Raw genomic sequence first — 16,976 nt, 5'->3', positions numbered from 1 at the left:
TGCACAAATCATTAGAACACAGTAAACACTGCAGAAAATACAGCGAAGAAGGCTGGAGCTGGAAGGGACACAGATTGTTATCATACAGAAAAATCATGAAAGAGGGGCGCCTGGGAGGGCTCAGTCGGCTAAGGGACTTCGGCTGGGGTCATGATCTCAGGGTCCTGGGATCCTGCTGGCTTCAGACTCCTCCCTGGGGTGAGATGGGGGGGGGGTCTGCTTGTCCTTCTCCCTCTGCCCCTCCCCCCACTTGAGGGGGTTCTCTCCTCCTTTATTTGAGAGAGTGCGCGCGCTCTCTCAAATACAATCAAACCAGAAAGAAAGAAAGAAAGAAAGAAAGAAAGAAAGAAAGAAAGAAAGAAAGAAAGTCTTCGTGACGTTAGGGTCCACAGCTAGTTAGTGGCAGAGATAAGGCTAGAAAGAACTCATTTACACACCCAATAAATATTGAATGCTTGCTATGGGAGAGTGCTAGACTCTGGAGAGACAACGTTGCTGAGGAAAGGCACAGGTTTCCCAGTTCCTCTCCAGAGCGCTGAAATAGCACTGCGGGAGACTGAGGTGGGTCTAAGCTCCCAGAGAAAAGAATATGATGGAAGGACCAGGAGCTATTAGTCCGGACCCCAAGTTGGGAAGGTTAGAGAAGGGAGGAGGGGAAAAACGGGGCCACCCTCCGCGCCCTCCCCCGGGGCCATTTATCCGCCGAGCCACACGGGGGCGCTGCACCTTCCTCGCCTCCCGAGCCTTGGCGGCGCCGCCGGCTCGCCTGTTCCCGGCGGAAATGCCCGGGCGATGACGGAAACCCAGAGGGAGGGGAGAGAAAGAGCGAGAGAAGGGGCGAGAGAGTCGGGAGAGGCCGGCGGGCGGGAGGCGGCGGCGGTGGGTGGTTAGCGTTCGGCAGGTGCTGCGCCGAAGACCCGCGCCGCCCTCCCGCCAACCTTCCCGCGCGCGCCCTTCACCGACTCCGGGGCGCGCAGCCGGGCGGGCGAGGGTCTCCTCTAGGCCGCGCGCCCGGAGCCGCCCGCTGGCCTTGGGCGGGGCGAGGGGCCCGCAGCCGCGCTCCCTCGCTCCCTCCTCTCCCGCTGGGAGCTGGCGGCCGCGGCGGCGGCGGGAGAGGGGAGCGGCGCCCGGCGCGGGGGTGGGAAGGGGCGGGGAGGGGGGAGGGAGGCGGCGGGCCGGGGGATCGGGCCGCCATGGACGACAAGGCGTTCACCAAGGAGCTGGACCAGTGGGTCGAGCAGCTGAACGAGTGTAAACAGCTTAACGAGAACCAAGTGCGGACTCTGTGCGAAAAGGTAAGAGAACAGAGGAGAAATGCGGGAGCGCTGGGCCGGGTGGGGGCGTCCGCGGCGGCCCTTTCCCTCCGGGGCCTGTCCGCGCTGTGCCCGGCGTAGCGGGTCCGGGGCCCCGCGGGGCTGTGTCTCCTTGCTGGGACGTCCACCTGGGCGGCGGGTCGGGCCATTCCGGGAGCGGGCTTGAGCTGGCCTCCCCGGGCTCCTCTGCCTCCCCTCCGGACCCACCCTGCGGCCCCCTCCGGAAGCTCACTTCACTGGCCTAAGGGGCCCGTGTAGATGGGAGGGGAAACGTGGCACCGGGAATCCACGCCCTAGATTTTATTGGGGTCACCGACGCTCTCCTGGGGATTACTGACCCTAACGTTTCACATGAGGACTGGCGATTTCGGCGCTTTAGAATGCCGGCAAATTAATGTAATGCAATCTCTTATTTGAAAATGCACCGAAAGTTAACCTGGATGATAGTATTAATTAACTTGTTAGATGTAGGATTTTTGCCAGGGGAATCGGGCCCTTCAAAAATCACTGACGGAATGTGCTAAGCGTTTGTTTTTAGAGAGGTGGGTGTAATGGCAGACTGGTTTTTTAAATAGAGGTTGACTTTGGTTTAAACAGACGGTGACTAGTCTTCGCACTGCCTCTTGGAAGCGTTATATTGTCAAAAACGAGAAAGTATGTCTTAAGTTTGACAACAGTGATTACTTGAAATGATAAATGGGGTGCGTGTTTTTGGTGCAGGGCAGCGCGTTTCAGAAAGTTCTTTCTATTTCTGTTATGTGTAAAGTGTTTGGGGTTTTGGTGGTGGTTGTTTTTCCTATACCAAAGAGTAATAAAATACGCAGGTGGTTAACTGCTTACAGTCGTTCTTGATTGGGTGATCTCGGGCTATTTTCTGAATGCTGTATCCATTGTTTTTTTAACCGCTGGAATTATTCCAAACTCTTTAAAGTCTAGAATTTTTCTCATTCAGTTTTTATAATCTGGATTAAATAATTTTCACACGTTTTTATGTAGAAAGGTGCTATATGAAAGTAACAAAATTATTCTTAAGGTTGTTGGGTTTGTTTGTATTTTTTTAAGGCATAATCTAGAAGACTTTTTTGATAGTTTGTGTTTGGAAATCAGGATGCCTCAGAAATGCATTGGAGAAGGAAATAATGGGGCACTCTTAAAATTACGCAACGTAGGGATGGAGAAATAATAGCTAATATTAAGTTAGAATAGTGTTTTTAACAAGTGTAATGTTACCTAAGACCTTTATATATTAAATAACTCTTTGTTAACACAGGAGAATTTCTGTAAACAGAACCGCCAAGCCAGTAGTACCTTTTTCTTTCTGAAACAAACATTACTTATAGCGTCACGTGGACTTTCAGGTTTTTTTGTTTGATAACCTATAATTTATGAGTCCTAAAATTTAAATTGCTTTCTCAAGGTCTAATGTCAGCATTAAATTTTGAAATACCTAGTTTTGAAATTAGTTGAGTCTGTTAACCCTGCCGTGAACGTTAGATACAGATTTGAAGTTACGGACAAAGTTGGTGTTGACTCAGTTTTTCCCTTTGACTCTCTAATAATTTTAAGATATATTCCTAGTGGGGCTCCTGGGTGGCTCAGTCGTTAGGCGTCTGCCTTCAGCTCAGGGCATGATCCCTCCATTGTGGGATCGAGCCCCACATCGGGCTCCTCTGCTGGGAGACTGCTTCTTCCTCTCCCACTCCCCCTGCTTGTGTTCCCTCTCTCGCTGGCTGTCTCTATCTCTGTCGAATAAATAAATAAAATCTTTAAAAAAAAAAAAAAGATATATTCCTAGAGAAGAATATTGTACTGCTACTCAGTCACACTTAAGTCTTTGTTCTTGTGGGTGGTTTTTTTTTTTTTAATTAATTTATGTAAGTAATCTCTATACCTAACGGGGGGCTCTAACTCACAACCCTGAGATCAAGAGTGAGCTGCTCCTCCGACTGAGCCAGCCAGGCGCCCCTCAGTCACACTTAAATCTTGAGGAATCTTTCTGTATTTGTCAAGAGAGATTATTGTACTTTAGCTCTTAAATAAATTGGACTACCAATCCCTAGGACCTTATAGGTCGATATTTAAGCTTTTATGTTCCTCACTTAAAAAAAAATTGTACTTATCCACTAACCATGAACTTTTATTTTTATTTTTTTAAAGATTTATTTGATCTCCTGCTCCCTCTGCCTGCTGCTCCCCCTGCTTATGCTCTGTCAAATAAATAAATAAAATCTTAAAAAAAAAATTTTATTTGAGAGAGCGCATGCGCGGCGGGGAGGGGCAGAGTGAGAGTGACTTAGCAGACTCCCCGCTCAGTGCAGAACCCGATACAGGGCTCCATCCCATCACCCCGAGATCACAACCTGAGCCATAAACAAGAGTGGGATGTTTAACCAGCTGTGCCACCCAGGTGCTCCTAGACATGAATTTTTAAGTGAAAATCCCCAATCATTTATCTTTGGCCTTCACCACGTGTTGCCAGTGGAATGGAGAAGTGTAGTAGTCTTTTCTCGTCACCATTTTGAGCATAGCTTAGTTTTACAACCGTATTCTAGCCACTGTGGCCTTCCTTGGTGGCATATATATTGTGTCTTCTAACCTGAGTCTTTGGTTCCGTTTTACATCCCTATCCCTAACATTTTTTTCCTGGCAAGTGTAATGTTTACTTACAGTAAAATCTAATAGTCTGCGTGTCTGAGTTCAGACCCTGGCTCCACCCAGTCTCTTTGCACCTCTGTTTCCTTTTTGAAGACAAGGATAATATTATTTGCCTATATCCTGGGATGCTTGTGAATATTAAAATACTACCTGTGTAAAGTACCATTAAGCAATAAGCTATCTTAGGAAAAAACAAATAAAAATAGCCATTTTATCTTGTTTTAAATGTCTCATTTTCTTTTGGGAAAAGATGTAAAATAAATAGATGTGTTGATATGACTTCTCTATGGAGAATGTACTTCAAAAGAGGTTTTTATATAGTGGTTATAGAATCCTGAAAAATAAGTTGCAGTATTTCATGTGGTCCCTGTTACCTAAAGCACAAAGTACTAGGATTACTATCAATTTCGTGAAGTAACTTTAAACTTGGCCTTGGCTAAGGAGACCTTGCCTGGTCTCCTTAATGCTTCCTCTACCTTTCTAGGCCAAGAATGGTAGGCATATAGAAAGAGTATAAAAGAAAAATAAAATGTTAAACCTAGTTACAGAGATCCTCTTTTTGTTTAATTCTTTGTGACTGGATTGATTGGTTGGTTTTTGTTGTTTTTTTAATAACAGGATTTTTTTGGAGTCTGTTGAAAATATACTCTATAGGAAGTTGCATTATATGGTGGTGATTTTTCCCCCTCAAAATTAAATTCCTGTTCTAATTCAGGTTGCCTAAAAACTGAAGGAGTCAGCTGAAATTGAGACCAAAGTGGTACTGATAAAAGCCCTGTTGTGAGGTAGTGGCAAAAATAAGATCCATCCTAATCCCAAATGGGGAAGAACTAGAAAAAATACGGGTATGGATGGATGGTCTGTCTCTCAAGGTTATTTCTGTGCAGAAAAAAATTGTTTACTTAAAACAGTAAGGCACATCTTCTGAGAGGACTAGCTCTTAAATTAGGACCAGCTTTTGAAGCTAATTGCAAATTAGACCCCGTGTGTAGAGTAACTGTTTCTGTGATTCATTTCTGCAACAGCAGTGGGTACGGTAATTTTAAAAGATAGTGTGCCCGGAGAGCCAGTCTGGCGCTGTTCAGGACGTCGTGTGACCAGAACTATATTTACCTCTTGGTAGCACTGCAGGAAGAGAAACTTTTTAGGCTCTTTTACCTGATAAACTTTATTTTATATTGAAGAACCTCGGTAATGATACTCTTAAGTAGATGGGGAAGTTTAACCTGTTCGTGTGCTCGCAGATCTATATTCTGATGATTATAAAGCGCCTACTGAGAAAATGTTTGAGGCTTTGTAGGGATATAAATACATAAATATTATGTAAGACTAATGGATAGGTTTCTGGGTTGTGGCTTCAGCCTTGAAATAGAAATATCATTAGGATATTACTTACCTCATTAATGTGAAATAGCATGCTTAAATTCCTGAATGCCTGAAACCATCTTAATGAAGATTAGATTCTAGTAAAAGTGAATTTTGTGCATAGAGAAAAATCTCTCGGATTACTTTTTTCTTTGATAGGTTGTAGCTAAAATTCAGTGGTCTTAACAGCCAGAAAGCCTAACTGGTACTTGATTTTCATTTCCCTTGAGCTATGGTCGTCCATTTGACAGAGTCTAAAATGCACTGATGTAGAAAGTAGCTCCTTGCTTTCTTACTGTAAGACAGAATGACCTGATTACAGTGGAATATGAGGTTAAAACCCAATTCTGCTGACTGAACCAATTGTCGTTTTCCACGCCTATGTAAGCCAGCCTCTCCGCAGACGGGTAAAGAAGCAGACGCAAACTAGACTAGCATGAACTGCTAATGACTAGAGCAGGCTTTAAAATCAGCTCATTTCTTGACTTACATATGATGCCTGAAACATACCTGTAGACAGATAAAATGAAAGTCTACATTATACACTTTTTTTCACAAGGAGTAGTGTTTTTTTGTAGCCTGTGTCTTCTGTTCTGATTTGAAGATCCGAAGAAATTTTTTCTTCACCATCTTTTCTTCAGGATAAATACTGTGAGGGACTTAGTGCATGAAGTCCTTCTTTGGTAAAAATAAACCAAATACCAGACTTTGAAGATAAAATTAATGCCAAAACAGTCACTGTGTTTTAGACTATATAAACTATATCTATTTTCTGAACTTAGTCTTTCTAAGAAGAATGGCATTAAAATCATAGATGTAATCTATTGTGTATGAGAATTTGAGTTTCATTTAGATTAAATAGGAATTCTGAATTATTTTGGACTGATTTCCTTATAATTCTCCTTCATGTAAATGTAACTTAAATGTAAACCTAATCTTGGTTCTTTCAAGTAACTTGCATAAAGATGCATTTTCTTTCACACTATTCGTTAAATCTTGTCTGTACTGCCTATAACATTACTTTTCAATTCTAAATTTCTTTAATAATCATATTAAGGTAGGGAATGAGGTCAGCTTATTACAGATTTGCTTACTTTTCTAGGGAATGGGGAAGCTCAAGCTTAGAGTTGGCTTGCTGCCTCTTGTAGTCTGGGACAGTTTATTGTGCCTTGCAAACTGCCCTTCGACTGAAATAACTTTTGTGCAGAAGAGTTCAGTTGTAACCTTGAGATGTAGTCTGAGATAACTGACTTGCACTACAGTAGTGCTATGATACAGTTCAACAAAAGTGTGCAACATTCCATTGAAGATCTGCTGACTGGTGTTTTATACAAAGACAGTCATTTTACTTTGAGAAGGGGATGGGAAGGTGAGACTGTGTCCTCACCAATTCAGTCTTTTTTTTTTTTTTTTAAGATTTTATTTCTTTATTTTTAGAGAGAAAGAGAGCACAAACCAGGGCCAGTGGGGGCAGAGGGCGGGTAGGGGGAGAGAGAGAATCTCAAGCTGACTCCTCGCTGGTTGCAGAGCCCCACATGGGACTCGATCTCACCACCCTGAAATTATGACCTGAGCAGAAACCAAGAGTTGGGCACTCAACCAGCTGAGCCGCCCGGGTGCCCCTCACCCATGCAGTCCTCTGTGAAACTTTGTTTGAAGTGACTTTTTAGCATGTAATTTTTTTTAATGTGCCAAGGTAGTGTGTAGGCTATCCTTTGATTTTGCTCTTCCCATTTCATAGAGAGGAAAGTAGCTGTTAAGTTTTTTCTGCCTTTGAAAGATTTCCCACGTGATACTTATGTCCTGAATAAGGAGCATTGGCTCAGTGCAGTCTTGCCTTTGCTATGGTAGCAAGAGAGGCACTTGTTCTGTGGGAAATGAGAAAGAAAAGAGTGGCTGAATAAATGCTGTCATTGTGTTTTTACACCATAGCTTCAACAAATTTTAGTTGTACTCCTATGTGCCAGACGCTGTTCAGAGTACCGGAAATTCAGCTGTGAACAGAAGAGGGGACAGATGATACACAGATTTAATAGAATGCCAGACAGTGATTCTTGGTAGGAAGAAAAAGCAGAGGATAGGGGAGAGTGATAGGCTTGAGTTTCAGAGGCTCTTTTAGTACAGTGGTCAGAGAAATCCTTGCAAATTATTCATAAAGTGATTTACTTTTGTGATCTGAAGGGGTATTGCAGAAATTAGAGGGCACAATTCCCAAGACTGCTGTCATGTGTCACACCAATTGCATGTTCGGTGGGTTCCAAAACTGCTCTCCCAGGTTCAGTAATTCACAGGAAGGCCTCGCAGAACTCACTGAAAGCTGTTATATTCGTGATTACACGGAAAGAATACAGATTAAAGTCAGCCAAGGGGAGAGACACGTTCAGGAGGGCCTGATATCTTTGATCTCTAGTTCCTTCAGAGGCAGAACGGACACTGGGTGACCCAAAGCCCTCATCATAAATCAACGTGTTAGACTGTCCAGTGGTCAGAGCCCCTAGGCAAAGACTACTTACATGAAACAGGACTTTCTGGGGCCTAGCAATCACATCCCAGTAGGCAAGAGCAGATGCCAGACCTCTCTGTGGGTAAGGTTCTTAACTACACAGATTTTTACTCCATAACAAATCTTAGGTGACAAGAACTTTATAAATAAGTGAAACATAGTGCCAAAATACATGAGGAAAACATGGGTAGATTTATCAGAATCAGTGTAAGATGTGAGGTTATTTTCCCTCTAATTGAGTTGGTATATTCTTTGTTGTAATTTCATAACATTTTCTTTTTCTTGATTCTGTGAACTCTGAAAATGCAGAAAGTTAGCCATTTAATGTTTAAAATATTCTTTCCCTTTTTAAAAAATTTCTTCTGGACCTTTTAGCATTTTTGTGTAATCAACACGGTCCAGCTTTTCCTTAAACTGTGTCTGTGTATAAGGATCACTTGGAAAGGAGATAAAAACTTCAGGTTCCTTAATTCCATCCCAGAGACTGATTATGGCTTGGCAGGTCCAAAAATTTGTATTTTTAAAGACATCACAAGTCTCGTTATCTAGAAATTCCAGATTGCGGGGTGCCTGGGTGGCTCAGTCGTTGGGCGTCTGCCTTCGGCTTAGGGCCTGATCCCAGGGTCCTGGGATCGAGCCCCACATCAGGCTCCTCCACTGGGAGCCTGCTTCTTCCTCTCCCACTCCCCCTGCTTGTGTTCCCTCTCTCACTGGCTGTCTCTATCAAATAAATAAATAAATAAATAAATAAATAAATAAATAAATAAATAAATCTTTTAAAAAAAATTCCAGATTGCATTTTGAGAAATGCTACTTTAAGAAATATGCTAAGATTCTGATTTACCTTTTTTCTTCAGTTTGGATCAGATTCCAACATTTTCTCCTTTGCGCTTTCAGTGTTGCAAGATATCTCTGAGAGCTCCTTTACTGAGCTTTTTGCCAGCATCACTTCCTCTGGGATATCTTCATTCTTTTCGCCACAACCACTTTCCTCATATATGTCAATAAGTTTCCTTATTTATTTATGTCACTAAGTCTATTTATTTCCTGGCTGCATGTCTAGAGTCTCTCCAGGGGCAGCAGTATCCACATCCCGCAGTCGGCCATTTCTTCTATGTATTTCTTATTTGAAATTCATTTTCAGTCTTACCACTCTTCATTTCTTTGCTGCAGTTTCATCATTGTTGACCAAATCCCTCTTTTGAGTATCCGTTTTTGTAAAATGCTGCATGAGTTTATTACTAAAAGATAAGGAGGCAACACAGCTATACACTTTGCTGTCTGGATATAAACCTGATAGCAGTGTGCGTTGACCCATCCCTAAAAGACTTTGAAATGAGTGATGTGATTGGTTATTGATCATGATGCTGCACCTTTTGTTCAGGTAGTGACGTGTGTACCCGCAGCAGGGTTTTTAATTACAGTAAATATACTGTGGTAACTTAAATTTGAACCATGTTGTTGGGGGCCCAGTTTAACTAAACCTTGGAGACTGAAATTCATGCAGAGAGGAACTAATACACAGTGAGAACTGCCTGTATTAAAGAGAAATGATTGGGTAGGATTCAAATCCATAAATAATTTTGTTCTAACCCCAGGATCTCACACATTTTCGTCACCCCGGGAAAGAAGCTCTGCCTTTTAGCAGTTACGCCCCACTCTCCCCTCCCCCATCCCTTGGCAACCACTATCTGCTTCGTTTATAGATCTGGCTATTCTGGACATTTTATATAAGTGAAATCATGCAATATGTAGTCTTTTATGTCTGGCTGCTTTCACTTGGCATAAAATTTTCAAGATTCTTCCATGTTGTAGCATCTATCAGTACTTCGTTCCTTTTTATGGCTGAATAAAATGGCATTGTATGGATATAGCTCTGTGATTGTTTTTATAATTAAGTTATTGCCATCTGGAATTTTTTTTGAAGTTTAAAATTATTTTTTCAGATTTAAAAAGTGATATATACTTGTAAAAATTTAAACATCTTACAAATATAGGGGAAAGAACACAAATGCTCTTCACTGTTGTACCCACCTTCCCCATCCACTGCCCTCCTGCATCAGAGACGGTTTTCCACACCTTGTTCTTGGTGTGCAAAAAACATATGTTGGGGAGCGGCCTATTTTTGGTATATCGTTTCTATGAAAATGGGATCACTGGTATAACACCCTAAAACTTTTCCCTGAGCAATATATTTTGACTTACGTACATGCACATTACCTCATTCTTTTTTTATTTCAACAGAGTATATGATTTATTCTTATATATGTTTCTAGGCTTGAAATTGCTTGGCATACAGACACCTGACTGTTGCTGAACTGAAAGGAAAGATTCACTTCCTTGCATTAAAAAAAAAAAAAAAAGTTAGCTGTCATTTATCATTTATGGAAGAACCTTATAACTACCTGGCTAAAGGCAAAAACACAATAAATAGCAAGTGTTGGCAAGGATGTGGAGAAAAAGGAACCTTTGTGCATTGTTGGTGGGAATGTAAATTGATGTAACCACTGTGGAAAACTGTGGCGTTTCCTCAAAAAACTAAAAATAGAATCATCGTATGATCCAGTAATTCCACTACTGAGTATTTACCCAAAGAAAAGAGAAACACTAATTAAACAGGATCTGTGCACCCTTATATTTATTGCAGCATTATTAAAACAGAAGCGGCTGCAGTGTCCAGTGATGGATGGATAGGAAGATGTGGTAGATATGCAATGGGATATTGCTCAGCCATAAAAAAGATTGAAATCTTGCCATTTGCAATAAAATGAATGGACTTAGAAGGTATAATGCTAAGTAAAAAAAGTCAGAGAAAACCAAATACCATATGATTTCACTTATAGGTGGGATCTCAGAAACAAAACAAATGAACAAAGAAAAAATAAGACAAAAAACACTCTTAAGTACAGAGAACAAATTGGTGGTTATGGAAGGTTTGGGTGGGGGCATGGGTGAAACAGATAAAGGGTACCTTGAACGCTGAGATGTATAGAATTGTTGAATCATCCTGTTGTACACGTGAAACTAATATAGTACTGTGTTAACTGTACTTGAATTAAATAGATCAAATGTCATTTATGGAAGCACCTTGTAACTATAGGAGGAAAGGCACCCTACTTACATTAATTTAGCTCTGTAGGATGTTTAACTTCATTTAATCTCACCTGTTTCACAGATCAGTCTGTTCTGTGGCTTTCTTCTGATGAATTTACCCATAATATTTTAGAGCAGATTATGTGTAAATAGAGGGTAAAGAAAATTTGGATACTGACTCTGCCAAAACCAAATTCAGTAGCTTTTCATTAATATGGCTCTGGTGATGGGCACCAGCACAAAAATAGAATGTCACCTGTTGGACGGAGGAAATTTTAGTACATTTGCATGTTCTTTATTCCTAAAATATGGGTAGAGGGGAAAATAGTTCATCCTATTTATGCGGATGTCATTCCCAAATTTTTGTTTTCTCAGTGTTCTTCCTAAGATAGATTCGGTTCATAGCAGCAAGAAAGAATATGTCTTAAATGGGTGAGAAAGGAAACAAGTTTGAATGGATAGGTAGACGGCATTGCGTGCAACAGTAACAGCTTCCTGCCACGTGCCATTTACCACCCCCACAGTCACTCACTTTACAGGTTTATTTATTTATTTATTTTTTTAGATTTATTTATTTATTTATTTATTTATTTGACAGAGATAGAGACAGCCAGCGAGAGAGGGAACACAAGCAGGGGGAGTGGGAGAGGAAGAAGCAGGCTCATAGCGGAAGAGCCTGATGTGGGGCTCGATCCCGGAACGCCGGGATCACGCCCTGAGCCGAAGGCAGGCACTTAACCGCTGTGCCACCCAGGCGCCCCCACTTTACAGGTTTAAACTTGGTCTTCTATCCTAGAGATAATTAAAGTTTGGGTGCTGAGTAACATTAAAAATCACTCATGACCGTTACATATAGAATCACAAAGTGTACAGAAAAGAGTTGACATAGCAGCCCTGAGACCACTGTCTGTAGAAAGGCCTCATTTCAAGGTCGCCCTTGGATGGTGCCTGGGAGCTTGAATTTGGGGAGGGTTCCCACCATCCCCTCTTTAAGAATGACTCACTGTGCCTAAACTGTTACATAAACAGTATGTTTTATGCTGAGCACGTGCTGTCCTCACTTCGGTAAACGCTAGGCAGAGGGTACCTGTGTTACCATCTCCCAATTACAAATCCTGGGCGCTAAGTCTCTAATGAGTTTCTATGGTAGACAGCATTTCACACTTCTTGTCACAACTCATTGCTACAGGCATTCAGTGCATTCTGAGGCTCCCCGGGGACAGGACTCTTGGAAGCTTACACCTGATTTACTCAGGACTTTGCTTCCCTTTGCTGACTTTCCTTTGTATCCTTATGTTGTAATAAATCATAGCCATGAGTATGACTCTGTATTGAGTTGTGTTGGTCTTCTTGCAAATCACCACCAAACCTGGGGATGTTTTGGGGGGCCGCTGACACACAAAGGTTTTTACATTAAGAATTTTAAATATCAGGCAAACTGTATACTTCTGCCAGTCCGTCACATAATTTCCTGAAGGCACGCCAAAGTGATCTCACAGTAATATGATCGTTTGGTGACCAGGAATCTGAAGAAAGGTCGTGAGTTAAAAATCAAATGTTTAGGGGCGCCTGGGTAGCGCAGTCGTTAAGCGTCTGCCTTTCGGCTCAGGGCGTGATCCCGGCGTTATGGGATCGAGCCCCACATCAGGCTCCTCCGCTGGGAGCCTGCTTCTTCCTCTCCCACTCCCCTGCTGTGTTCCCTCTCTCGCTGGCTGTCTCTCTGTCACATAAATTTAAAAAAAAATAAAATCTTTAAAAAAAAAATCAAATATTTAAAAACATCATGGATCTATACAGTAAAGATGAAAATTTGAGGGGTGGAATGGATATCACAGTGGCCTGAGAAGTATTTTCTTTCTTTCTTTATTTTTAAGAATGTATTTATTTATTTGACAGAGAGACAGCCAGCGAGAGAGGGAACACAAGCAGGGGGAGTGGAAGAGGAAGAAGCAGGTGCCCAGCAGAGCAGGGAGCCCGATGTGGGGCTCGATCCCAGGACCCTGGGATCAGGCCCTGAGCCAAAGGCAGACGCTTAACGACTGAGCCCCCCAGGTGCCCCAAGAAGTATTTTCTTCACTACTTTGTAGTTAGAAGCTCAGGGAGTATTACTGTGAAACATACACACATTCTGTATCCTGTCTTAACCCATCCATGTAGTTTTGTAAAATCTGTGCTGGTTTAAGATAACCATATATCCATAAAAGAACAGTTGAATTGGAAAATATTTGTATTTTGGTGCTTTTCATTTTTATATTTAAAGTAAGGCAGTAAATGATAGGGGTTGCATATCAAGCAGATTTCCTTTTCAGAGTTGGAACCATCAGCTGAATGTTGATTTAAAAAATAGTAATAAATAGAAGACATCAGCTCCAGTTGAACCTTCTACCGTTTTGTACTATTTGGTAGATTTTTTTTCCCTGAACAAAATTGGGAAGCTGTCTTAGAGAGTAAATTTGGTAAAAAGTTGTTTCATTTGTGATTTTAGACATTTCTGAGCTATTTGTCAGACCCTGTATTAGATGACTAATGATTTAACTGGAATTACACCTTGCAGCGGCTCTACCCTCATTCTAGTCACATGCCCGTGATGCGTTGGGGCAGCAGGGAGCGTGCCTCAGATGGCCAGTGAGATGTAACAGGCGTGGCTGAGCGAGACTTCTGGGAAAGTTTTAGAAGGTGGATAGATGAGGCTAGCCTGTACTCTTCGGTCTTTTGTCCTTTCTGCCTTCTTGCTGAAATAGGGTACCAGACACAGTGACTAGAGATGCACCACTGTCTTGCGACCATGAGCTGGCAGTTCGGTTTACTGAGGGTCACAAAGAAGGTAGGTGGGAAGACGAAGGAATGCTGCCCTGATGACCCTTGAGAAGATGCGCCATTCCGGGGACGCCGACCTCCAGGCTTCTCGCTAATGTGAGGAAAATAAGCCTGCGGTTCATCTTCTCTGCCTCCCCCACAGAAAAGGATAATTTCAGTAATATAATATTAAATATTAGATAAGTAAATAAAATAACGTATTTGCTGCACAGGTAAAAATCAGCCCTTAAAGAATTTCAGTTTGGAAAAGAATAGCTGTTTCCAGGTGATACATGCGGAAGTAAGACTGCATATTTTTTAAATTTTATTTCTTTGAGTAATCTCTACCCCCACCATTGGGCTCAAACTCGTGACCCCCAAGATCAAGAGTCACATGCCCCTCCACCTGAGCCAGCCGGGCGCCCTAGGACTACATGTTGTAGAGCTACAGACCAATAGAGCCTCGTCTAAGTGAAGAAAGTGAAAAGTATAGACGTTCTAAGGTTACACAGTTAGATTTGAACCAGGAGGAGAGTCCCTATTTCCTGGAAGATTTCTATGCATATAATCTCATTCTAACTAAACCATAGGCAAAGAGAAGAAAAAACACGGGCTAAAATTGTTCATAACTCTTGAGACGGTCTACCAGGCTAATTTAAGCAAAAATGAAAGAATATTTGGTAGCCTAGAATCAAAAGGACCCAGCTTGGAAATTTTGCAGAAATTAAGAGTGTGTGGAGCCACAGTCAAAATCATACCTTGGAAATGTTTTAGAAAGCGGGGGAGAACAACTCTTTCGGAATAGAACTTGCCATTGTCCCTGTTGCTTAGAGTCACTTCAAATTAAAAGTCTGGGCTAGGCGCATCCAGTTGACATTAGATGAATCTGGAGATAAAGACGTCGTGATTTCTACAACATGTATGCAGACTTTCCTTGTGATTTGTTTTACATATTCTAACATCAGTACTTTGGATTACTGTAATAGGACACTAATAGTCACTGAAAACAAGTTGACGCGAGTAGGATACATGTCTTTGTAGAAATGTGACCCTGCTTACCCATGATCTCTCTTACATGTAGGTCAACAGAACAGAGGCATTAACATAGAAATTTTTAAGCATTTTAGTCTCATGACCCCTTTATATACTCTTACAATTTAAGGACTGAAAAGAGCTTTTTTTTATGTAGGTTGTATTATTGATATGGTATTGGCGATTAAAACTGAAATTTCAAAAAAATGAAGTTCAACAGTCTTAATATTACAAGTCTTGGAACTATTAAAACCATCAATGTTACAAAAAAATCTCCCTACCTAGACTTAAAAATAAGTTGCTGATGTTATAATACAGGAAAATATAACTTTACTTTTTTTTAAGATTTTATTTATATGAGGGAGAGGGAGAAGCAGACTCCCTGCTGAGCGGAAAGCCCGACGTAGGGCTTGATCCCAGGACCCTGAGATCATGACCTGAGCCGAAGGCAGACACCTAACCAACTGAGCCACCCAGGCGCCCGGAAAATACAACTTTAAATTACATGTTAAGTCAATTAGTATAAAAATAATTACAAGCCCTTTTTGTTTAACAGTTGAAACAAAGATGGCTAATTCAGAGCTTTATATTCCCAAATACTCAGTTTCTTAGGGTTTCTCAAAAATGTGACCTCTTAATGTTAACATTGACTGCCAATGATTTTTTTTTTTTAGACATACTTTATTCTACAAATATCTTTAGGTGGTAGATGTCAGTATGTTTCTGTTATCTTGTGTGTTCTAAATATATTCCCAGGCTTCTCCTTTATCTCTTTTTGTATACAGAAGTTTTTATTTTGTTTGGTTGAGCCCATCTAAGCCAGCCTGTTAATGCTAGAGAGTTTACCTGTTTCTCTCTGGTGCCTGGCCTACAACAGACACTTTACAGATGTTTGTTACATGTACACATGAACATTACATTCAGGAATATTTTGATGTGTCAGGTAATTGCTGTGTATGGTGCATATTAAAGTGAATGGTTTATCGGCCTGATGAATGTTGTCCCGTAGGGGGTACTATATGTTAAATAATTCTTCCTTTGTTTTTGGTAATGTTTCCTTTAGTGGATTTTTATATGTGATTAGCTTGTTAAATTCTTAACATTCTATGACTTGAGGATTCCTTTAACTCTTTCTGCAAAATTTTGGTTACTCGGTCCTATTTAACTTGAAAAACAAATTACTTGTTGCTTGCTAAGTAAATGACAATGATTTTCTCATTTTGAGCTTGTTGCCATTGACTTTTTTTTCCAGTTGATAGTTCCATTGCAGGAGGTTATGTTGCTTTTGAAGGACTTCTGTTTTCTCAATCTATTTTACTAGGATCCTGTTGACTTTGGGATTTGGCTTGTAAACTCCATAAGGATTTTCTTCTTTACTCCCTGATGCATTAGTGGCTTCCCTGGACTTGGCTGACTTTGCTAAAAGTATTTTGCCCCTATTTGGAGGACCTAACATATTTAAAAATTAGTAGAGCAGCTTCTTGGAGTGGAGCTCCTAAATAGTTTCCTTATTTAGCAGGTGATAGTGTAGTAGTTTTATGACTTGCCTTTTTCATTTAAATATCAGATGCCCTTTATATCAGGTATCAGCATTAGGTTTCATCTGTAGAACAGAAAACCCAAAGTAAGGGCTTAACCAAAGTCGCAGTTTTTATATGTTTCTTATGTACAGGCAAACCAGCAGCACTCCCTGGGTGGTACGGTAGCTCTACAAAGGTGCTAGGAAACCACACACTTGCTGTGTTACTTTTCTGTGGTTGCTGCAACAAATTACTACAAACTGGCTGGCTTAAAAACAGAAGTTATTGTCTCACAGCTCTGGAGCCAGAAGTCCAAGATCAAGGTGTCACAGGGCCACACGCCCTTTGGAAGCTCAGAGACAATCTGTCCCTTGCCTCTTACAGCTTCTGGTGGCTTGGTATTCCTTGGCCTCATCACTTCATCCTGTCTCTGTCTTTCGATGGAAATGTGTGTGTGTGTTTGTCTCAAAACTCCCTCTGCCTCATTTAGGGCCTGTCAGGATCATCTAGGATAAGCTGCTCCTGTCAAAATCCTTAATCACATCTTTTTCATGGGTGGTAATAGTCACAGGTTTTGGTGATTAGGAAGTCAACATATCTTTGTGGGTCTTTTTTCAGCCCGCTACATCTTCCAGCACTCTGCTCTGCTGTTACTAGGGAGCAGCTCTTGTCCTTGTGGTCTGACGTGGCTTCTGGAGT

At 41.5% G+C, this 16,976-nt stretch overlaps 1 protein-coding gene across 1 annotated transcript in view; it reads left to right on the top strand.

Annotated features, from left to right (window-relative positions):
- The first annotated feature begins 1,152 nt into the window (after positions 1 to 1,152).
- The window catches only part of PPP2CB (protein phosphatase 2 catalytic subunit beta), a 34,393-nt gene continuing 18,569 nt past the window's right edge, over positions 1,153 to 16,976 (top strand). Inside the window, exon 1 of the mRNA XM_026508381.4 lies at positions 1,153 to 1,295. Within this exon, the coding sequence (XP_026364166.1) occupies positions 1,194 to 1,295 (102 nt within the window). The 5' untranslated portion in view covers positions 1,153 to 1,193. The remainder of the gene's footprint in view (positions 1,296 to 16,976) is intronic.

Source organism: Ursus arctos, unplaced genomic scaffold, assembly GCF_023065955.2.
Source record: "Ursus arctos isolate Adak ecotype North America unplaced genomic scaffold, UrsArc2.0 scaffold_27, whole genome shotgun sequence".
NCBI lineage: Eukaryota > Metazoa > Chordata > Mammalia > Carnivora > Ursidae > Ursus > Ursus arctos.
The sequence above is the reverse complement of the archived record's forward strand: the minus strand, read 5'-3'. Positions and strand labels throughout refer to the sequence as shown.